This window comes from Trichechus manatus, unplaced genomic scaffold (genome assembly GCF_000243295.1).
Source record: "Trichechus manatus latirostris isolate Lorelei unplaced genomic scaffold, TriManLat1.0 scaffold00030, whole genome shotgun sequence".
Taxonomy (NCBI): domain Eukaryota; kingdom Metazoa; phylum Chordata; class Mammalia; order Sirenia; family Trichechidae; genus Trichechus; species Trichechus manatus.
Window position 1 is genome coordinate 10589170 of NW_004443966.1, and position 9184 is coordinate 10598353.

Genomic DNA, 9184 nt, shown 5'->3' on the forward strand with positions numbered 1-9184 from the left:
AAAGCCATCCACTTGTGGTATTTCTGTTAGAGCAGCACTAGATGACTAACACACACACATATATAGAAAGAAAGAAAATATGGCCAACCACTAATAATTGTTGATTCTGGAGTAAATGGGTGTTCATTGTACTAGTTTTTCAACTTATCTCTGACAGTTTTCAAAATCAAAACTTTAAAAAAATGTTCCAATCCTTCATGAGGCTACATGCTAAGAGGGAGAAGGAGACCTCACCAACCATTCTTTGGAAAAGGACATCCAAGTGGGCACTGAACCTCTAGTCAAAACTAAGGAAGATGTACAAGTGAAGAACTCAGAGTACTCAGATGTCATCACGACACATAAAACCTTATAAACAACATACGAGTCTGCAGCCTTCACTCACCATATGTCACCCCCTCAGCTGGCTGCTGCCTTCCACTGTTTAAACTTTCAGGCAGATTTTTCAAAACTGAAATAAGCTACAAAAAAAGAGAGAGCAATATAAGCAGGACGAACAGAACAAAAGCAGACTACATGACAATTCAGTACCATGGGATTACCTACAACCCTAAAAGAGCTGTGTGGCGGGGTAGGGTGGTAAACTGGCTTAAGCTGTGAGGCGGTGTCTGCTTGGTGGGGTTTTAGTACAGCTGCCACTGTCTGGAGAACACAGGTCACTGATTTGCTTCCGGAGGACGCTGAGCTTTGCCTGGCTGTGCAAGTTTCCACATCAGAACAGCCTGTGTTCAGCTATCCACACTCTCGCCCCACAGGAAGGAAGGCAGTGGAGCCTCACAAAGGAGAATGTACTCTGGAGTCACACAGCTCTTGGTTCAAATCCCAGTCCTACCATCTACTAGCCATGTCTTTGTGGAAAAGTTATTTTACTTCTCTGTGGCCTTCAGTGTCATCATCTGTAAAACAATCAACAGCAACGACCACCCCAAAAGTTTGTTTTGAGGGTAAAATAAAAAAGTCCGAGGAGTATCTAGAACAGTCTTGGCACACAGCCAGTGCTCAATAAATGGCAACCACCATTACGATAGCATTTCCAAGGTGAGTGCCTAGAACAGGAAGTACCGTCTCTACAGTTGGGAAAAATGTTTTCTTCTGTATAAAATTAACTAGTTCATATGAAATTCATTAAGCATTTACACACACCCGACTGTATGCAGACTCAGTGAGCTATATAAAGTCACAGAGACCCGAGAGATCATTCATAGCCGGGGGTCAGCAGAATTCCAGCGCGTGTGGATGCAAATGGCTGGAACATTGGCACAGAAGTGGGAGGAAGCTAAGAGTCACCTAGGAAATGGCCGTTGGTTCAGTCTGACAGGGAGGCCAGTACGTGTGTGGGAGTGTTGTGTGCCGTAGAGTTGACTCCAACTCATAGTGACCCTACAGAACAGAGAGGAACTGCCCCATAGGGTTTCCTAGGCTGTAATCTTTACGGGAACAGATCACCAGGTCTTTCTCTCGCAGAACTGCTGGCCACCTTTGCTTAGCAGCCAAGCGCTTAACTATTGCACCACCATGAGTGAGGAGAGTGAAATCAGGAAGCATATTTTAAAGGCTTCCCTATGAAATACAGTGGACTATATAAGGTCACCTGTTTCATTTGAAAGCCTTTCTTAAGCGCCTAAACCAGAAAAAACCAAACCCGTTGCTGTCCAGTGGATTCCAAATCATAGCGACCCTATAAGACAGAGTAGAACTGCCCCGTAGGATTTCCAAGGAGCAGCTGGTGGATTCAAACTGCTGACCTTTTAGTCAGCAGCTGAGCTCTTAACCACTGCGCCACCAGGGCTCCATTTCGTGCCTACTCTGTATAAATTCTCAAAGCCGTACATGAGGTCACAAACGCCAGGCTAATCTTTTAGGAAGCCAGAAATAGAAACCACTCTTTTTTTTTTAAGCTTAAAATTATGCATTGTAAAATTGTTCCTCTTCTATGCATTGTAAAATTGTTCCTCTTACTATAACCACTTAGGAAACCTACTGAATGCATAAAAAGCAGTGGGACGTAGGAAAACCGTACCATGCTGGCACCCAGTCTTGATAACAGTGCTTCCAATTCCTTGGCGGTGCTCTTGGGTGGTACAGGAACAGTTTCCTGTTTTAGAATTGGGCCTACATCAAACCTAGCAAAAAATCAAAAGCAAATAACATGATTACTGACTATTTCTTAAGATCAACATGCTTGTCTACATGAACATTTACATACCACAAGGTTAGCTTCACCCTGGCCATGAATTTGACCGTTAGCCATTAGAAAGCGAGAAATGTCAGTTTGGAAGAAGGGAAAGAAAAAACTGGCCAATACTTAGACTTTAAATTCCTTTTTTCCTAAAGCAAAAAAAGTATACAGTTGCGCATCAGTGATTTAATTGCAAGGATAAAAATTTCTGTTATTAGTAATCCATACTATGAAAAATCTCTATTTGTATATTGACAATAGAGAGCAAAGTATTTACTTTCTGAGAATGTACAGTCAGGAAAGCCATATTAATACTTTCTGTATTTCCTTCCTCAGAGGACAAGCGTTTTTGCTTTGATTGTAATCACCGAGGATGAAGTAGGTGAGGGTGTATTTGCTCTCACGAGTCTTACATTCTACATCAGCTTCTAGAAACACTGGCCGTGGGTTTTCATTAGTGACGTGCTTTATTCTAAATGTCTAACTTTGTGGTTCTGTTCATTCTACTTTTTAACCTCTAAGCTTTAACAAAAAGTTGATTATGAAAAAATGACATTCACAAAAATAGTGTTCAGTATAATGAATCACCACATACACATCACCCAGATTTTAGAATTAACAAACCTTCGCTATTCTTGCTTCATCTACCCCTCCCTTGTTCCTTCTCCCTTAAGGATGTTAAAGCAAATTCCAGAGTATATCCTGTTGTTCCTGTAAATTCATGACTTGCTCTTTTCTATGAGATATTAGTCGATGAAAGCAGGGGCTTAATAACTCCTCAAGCAATTTTAAATCATTGTTTCTGAGATTGTAGGTATGATCTAAAAACTTAAATGTTTAAGATAAATTATATTACACATTGGTACGCAATGTCTTCTTACTTCGGATTTCAAAAAAATTTTGACCAGTTTAGAAACCAAGGCCAGCAGAACCAAGATTCCTGACAAGGAACACAAAAGCCCATCTCACTTATAGAACCTAATTTATTTCAATTAAAAAATAAAAAATTTCACACGAACTTTAAATACTGCATAATACACAAAGACATAAGGTTTGTGTCGGCAATCAGGATAAAACAGAAAGGGGGCAAGAGCAAAGGAAGCACTCTGGACTTACAGAAATTAGGGAGCACCACCCATTACATCCCCCCCAAACAGACTGACAGCAACATTTAAAAATCACAGAATTCTCAAGAAAACAAAGTGTGCTGTACCTTTTAGGTCTAATTTGCATAATTGTCACTCCGGTAACTTTGTCTCCATGGAGAACTGTATGGATTATAGGGGCTGGACCACGCCACCTCGGGAGGCAACTGGGATGGACATTCAATATGCCACTGAGTTAGAAAAGCAGAAAATCGTTGACATTGGGCCTCGCCATTTAGTTACTCCTACATAAAATACTATGCTACTTTTCATCATTAAACTTTTCCAGGAATTTTGAAAAACTGACAGTTAGATTTAGTCATGCCTGCCCCAAAAGGAAGGTGTCAGAAGTAAGTTCACTCTCTGCGATCAGAAAACAATGAAATGTAATTAAAAACAGAGCAAGAACACTACTCACTGTTCTAAAGATGTTCTACAATTCCTGATGTCTGGGAGTTGTTTAATAAAAACAAAAAAATGTGTTTGTTAGTGTATGAGAAGAACCACTCAAACCTTATTATGCATCTCATGGACCATGTGAACTGCATTTATAATTCCGTCTCATAATTACCCTCGCTTCACATAGTCTGCATATAGAATGCCTCAAACAAGCTTCTTGAATCCCCGTCAAATGATCTACTTATCCCAACACACCTATCATCCACTGATGAGCAGCGTAAATACTTTACAAACCTGTCATTAGTTTACTGCTGTCTCCTCCAGCATGTGTGGCCCTTGAGCTCGTGTGTGTGTGTGTGTGTGTGTGTGTGTGTGTGTGTGTGTGTGTGTGTGTGTGAGAGAGAGAGAGAGAGAGAGAGAGAATGGGAAAGGCTGACATTACTAAGTTCCACTGTTCAGTCTTGTTCCATTCATCCAACAAATATCCACTGAGCACAACTGATGTGCAGGCTCTAAGTGCTGCTGGGGATATATGTGGCAAGGAATCAAACAGAAGAAAAAGTTCTGCCCTCAGGGAGCTTATGGGCAGAGTGGGAGACAAGTAGTAAGACACAAAATCTGTGAAAAGTTGGTTAGATGATGCTAAGCGCTACGGAGAAAAATAAAGCAGAGAAGGGGATAGAGGAATATGGGTGGGAGACTGCAATTTCACCTCTGAGGTGACACCGGAGCAAAGACTTACAGAAGGGAAGGGACTAAGCCATGCAGACACAGGGAGAAAAGCTTCCTAGCAAGTACAAAGGTCTTGAGGAAAGGAAATGCTTGGCAAATTCACAGCCCAGCAGGGAGGTCAGTGTGGCTGGTGTGGAGTGAACCTGGGAACAGTAATGGGAGGTGAGGCCAGAGAGCCGCAGGGGACCAACCACATAGGGTCTTGTAGGCCAACATAATGACTGACTTTTACTCTGAGATGGAATACACCAGATTTTGAGTAGAATGACATGATCTGAAATTATGCTTTTAAAAGGATCACTTTGGCTGCTGGGTTGATTCAAGACCCCAGACGGCCAAGTGTAATACGGACCAATTAGGAGGCTACAGGGATAGTGCAGGCGAGGGCAGCAGCGCGAATGATGAGATACACTCAGACTCCACGCAGATTTTGGAGGCAGAGACAACAGGATGTCCTGATGAACTGGGTATGGGGTGTGAGATAAGGAATCAAGGATGCCTCCAAGATTTGGGGCCTAGGCAAGTAGAAGGATGAAGTTACCGTTTTCTGAGATGAAGATGTGAGGAGGAGCAGGTCTGGGGCAAAGCTCAGGGATGGGGTTTTAAATGGGAGATGTCTATCAGGCATCCAGGCAGAGGTGTGGAGGCAGTTGGGTATTAGGTGTCCAGGGTCTGGACAGCAGTCTGGGCAAGAGGACAGATTTGGGAGTTGCCAGCATATGGATATGGAATTTAAATGAGGTTGGATAAGAGCCCATTGAGAATGATAAGGAGCTTAAGTTAATACATTTTGACAATAATTCGTGCCCCTATAAAGCCTTTTAAGAGAAACTACTAAAGAAAGTAGAGTTAGAGTTCAAGTTTTCATACTTGAGATACCAAGTCCATTTATAAAGACCAAGGTTTCTATACTGTATTTCCTTATAACTAAGACTTACTAGGGAAATTTCAGGATAAGGGCCTCACTCAGAAGTCGGCCGAACGAAGCCACTACGCCAACATCATAGTCCCCGGGTCCCACATCTGGCCACTCATAGACTGGCAGCTGGGACCGCACGGCGTAACGCTTCACAGGCAGTCCTCTGGGTGACGGGGAGGGCACTGTGACCACCTCCAATTTCTCTATTAACTCTTCCTCTTTGTTGTCCCTAAAGTGGAAAGATTGGAAGGAAACGTGACAGTTACCATTACAATGACTCAAAGATAAACGATTTCACACACCTCTAAGGTATATTTATGATTAAACTCATCAAGTACTTAGCACCAAATCATTAAAACTTGTGCCTCTGAGGAAATGAATTTTTATTTCATTATTTTAAATTTAGACCACAGGTGGCTAGGGGCTACCGTTTTGGACAGCATCATTTTAGAGATTTCCTGTTCATATAGAAACATATATAGTACAGACGTTTTACACAACTGGGATCATTACACATACTGTTTTGCATTGTCTTTTTTCCCCCTTAACAATGCTATCTATATGTAATGGGCTATCATGTGAGTTTTTAAGAAAATGGGTTATATGTACGTATGTTTGTATATGCACATAATGCTTCTAGAAGAATAAGAAATTGAAAACAGGGGCTGTCTCTGGAGAGGAGCTGGGAACTGGGAGACAGGTGGAAAGAAGCAACTTTTCATTAAAACCTTCTGAAGCTTTTGAATTTTGTCCCATAACCATGTATTATTCAAACAATACTTTTTTCAAAAATAAATATATACACCATGGGCATCATTCCACAGCAATCCATGTAGCACCGCCTCCTCCTTTTTACCCGCTGTATAGTATTCCATTGCCCGGGGGCTGGACCTTTATCTATTAAATAGGTGCTGCACGCACACGTTGAGGAGTCACGAGAAAAGCAGTAGGTGAGAGCACTGAGGGGCAAGGGTGGGCGCAGTGGAGCTGCCAAGTGCAGCAGCCTCAGAAGGGTCAGGGTCCGCACAGTGAGATGCACTTAGCCGTATGGGGAAACAGCAGCATGTGGTACAGGTGTTATGGGGTGCGTAAAAGGAACATGGTGTCAAGGGGTTGTTTCTGGGTACGGACGGGAGTGTGTAGAGGGAGAAAGACGATACCAAGGGATTGATGAGAGATTCAATATACTGGGGGGGGGGTAGGGGGCTGCTGTGAAGTATCTGTAGGGAAAACTTGATGAATAATGACAAATGAGTATGGGGGGGAGTGTGTGTCAGGAAAAGAGTAGGGAAATAAATTAAGGAAAAATGTTGACGGAAAAGAGGCAGAGCAGTACATATGGGACTAGCCACCACATACCATGGACTTTTAGGACAGGTTCGATTTAAAATATATATATATTTTCCAGGATACGAGATTTGTTAAAATTGTATAAATACTAAATGTATACTTAAGAGTTCTGATTTACAAATTTATTCATTTGAACAAAGGCTCATTTTGGACTCCGTCCTCATTTCAGCTCCAGAAAATTGGGTCCCGTTGTATACAGGGAGAACACAGGGTGCTAAAGGCTGTGCAGAGGGATGCACGTGCCTGTTAATTAAGAACTCGCGTCGGAGAGTACAAATTAGATGAGTGGAAGGCAGGAGGAGGAAGTGGAAAGGGGGAAGGACTTTGAAGTCAGAGCTGGTTTGAGTCCTAAGCTGCTCAACTGATGACCCTGGGCAAGTCGCTTATCCTCTCTGAACCTCAGTTTCCTCGCATTCAAAATGGGCAGGGGACGTGGTGGGGCAGGACAAAGGTAGCATATGCAAAGCACCTAGCAAGGGCTTGGCACGGGGGGCGCTCCGTAAGCGCTTGGAAAACGGCTAGGTTGGGCCTGGAGTGCGGGGCAAGGGTGCAGATCGGACGGGATCGGGCGCCCTGGGGTTGCGAGGGCGGGTGCGGCGCACCTTCCGGGCGCCGGGAAGACGCCGAGATCTGGGCCCGAACCGTTCCAGCGCAGCTGCTTTTCAGTCCAAAACCCTCGTGGGCCGGCCGCAGAGGCTCAGCGTCGGCGCCCCCAGCGGCCCGGGCCCCCCGACCCCTGGCCCCGGTACCTGGCGGCGTGCAGCGCTCGCAGCGCCTCGCGGGCGAACCGGTCTGTGCCGAAGAAGAGCACCCGCCACGGGGGCTTCTCCCGGGCTCGGGCGCCGAGGCCCTCCTCCCCGCCGGAAGACACGCCGAGCCCGGCCAGCGCTCGCCATTGTGGAGTCGACCTCACGCCGGTGGCGCAGCGGACCGGCCCTGGGCCCCAGCAGCGTCGCAACTGCACCCTCATCGCCCCGGCGCAGGCGGCCTATACGGCAAAGCGCGCCGGGGTGAGGTGGAGTCCATTGGCTGGAGGTGGGAGCGGGGCTTGGACCGGGAAGTAAACCCGGTAGGCGGGGTCTGAGGTCGACTAGGGGCGAGGCCTGCGCATTGGAGGCGTGGCCCGTCTGCGTGGTTGCTGGTGAACGATTTGCCGGTTCACGCGCCCCGGTGATTTTTGTTGCATTTGTTTGCACTATTTAACCAAGCCTTTTAAAGAACTTTTTAGGGGACAAATCATATGTTTTCAGATAATGAAACCTCATTTATTTACGGAATGCCGTGACGTTTGTCTCATCCATTATGATAACTAATAGTTACTGAGGATTTATGCTGCACATTTGACTAAGCATTTTATATCCATTATTTCAGTTAATCCTCATATCAACCATACGAGATAGATACTATTACAACCATTTTACTGAAGAGAACCCGAGGCTCAGTGAAGTTATGGGACTTACAAGTAGCTAAGGTTGGGTGGGAGTCTTGTCCGTGGAGCTCCAAAACCGGTGCCTCTACTATGGAGTACGCAAGTCAGTGTCCCCATTTTGCACTTGAGGAAACTGAGGCTCAGTGACTTGCCCATAGAGCTGCTGAAACAGAAATGCCACAGTGGGTGGCTTTAACAAACAAATTTCTCACACTTCAGGAGGCTAGAAGTCTGAATTCAGGGCGCCAACTCTAGGGGGAAGGTTTTCTCTGTCGGCTCCGGAGGCAGGTCCTTGTCTCTTTGAGCTTCTGCTCCTGGGCAGTCTTCATGTGGCTTGGCATCTCTCCCCATCTCTGCTTCTCGATTTCTTGTTTAATCTGTTTTATATCTCAAAGAGATTGACTTAAAACACACCCACACAAATCCTGTCTCATTAACATAACAAAGACAACCCATTCCCCCAAATGGGATTATAACCAGAGGCATAGAAGTTAAGATTTACAACACATATTTTTGGGGGACACAATTCAATTCCTAACAGTCACCCTTGTGAATTGAATGCTGTACTCTTACAGGTTCCTTCTCACACAAGGGGTTTGAAATTTGGATACCTTATAGGAGATTCCCAGGGAAAACGGGCGGGAATGTTGTCCCTAGAAGACCCCTGAGGACCTTTAGCGCTAAGATTCTGCGTTCCCAATGCCCGTGCAGTGGCCTTCTCCTTGAGGGTGGACACATACTCCTGAAGCTGGCCCAGGCTGTAGAGGGGAGACCTGATTCCTTTCCAGCCTTACTCTCACCACCTTTTCTCCATCACACGAAGTCTTTGTCCCAGTGACCCTAGACCAGTCCTTTTTCCTAAACTGTGCGCTCTGCACATCCCCACCTCTGTGCCTTTGTTCACGTTATCCTTCCTAGATAGCCCTCCCCACATCTCGCCCTCCCTAAGTGGTATCCATTCGTCAGTGTCAAGCTCAGATATCCTCCCTGAAGCCTTGTGCTTTCGCCTCCACGGGTTGAATGTCTTTTCC

At 45.1% G+C, this 9184-nt stretch overlaps 1 protein-coding gene across 2 annotated transcripts in view; it reads right to left on the reverse strand.

Annotated features, from left to right (window-relative positions):
- MTFMT (mitochondrial methionyl-tRNA formyltransferase) overlaps window positions 1-7776 on the reverse strand; it is a 20594-nt gene extending 12818 nt beyond the window's left edge. The window contains exons 1-5 of one of the 2 annotated variants that reach the window (XM_023729722.1): window positions 7474-7776; window positions 5394-5603; window positions 3393-3491; window positions 2021-2123; window positions 386-461 (exon numbers count right to left, since the gene is read on the reverse strand). In XM_023729722.1, the coding sequence (XP_023585490.1) occupies window positions 386-461; window positions 2021-2123; window positions 3393-3491; window positions 5394-5603; window positions 7474-7694 (709 nt within the window). In that variant the 5' untranslated portion in view covers window positions 7695-7776. Of the gene's footprint in view, window positions 1-385; window positions 462-2020; window positions 2124-3392; window positions 3516-5393; window positions 5604-7473 lie in introns of both variants that reach the window. The other variant, XM_004374665.2, reaches the window with a different exon arrangement.
- Window positions 7777-9184: the final 1408 nt, after the last annotated feature.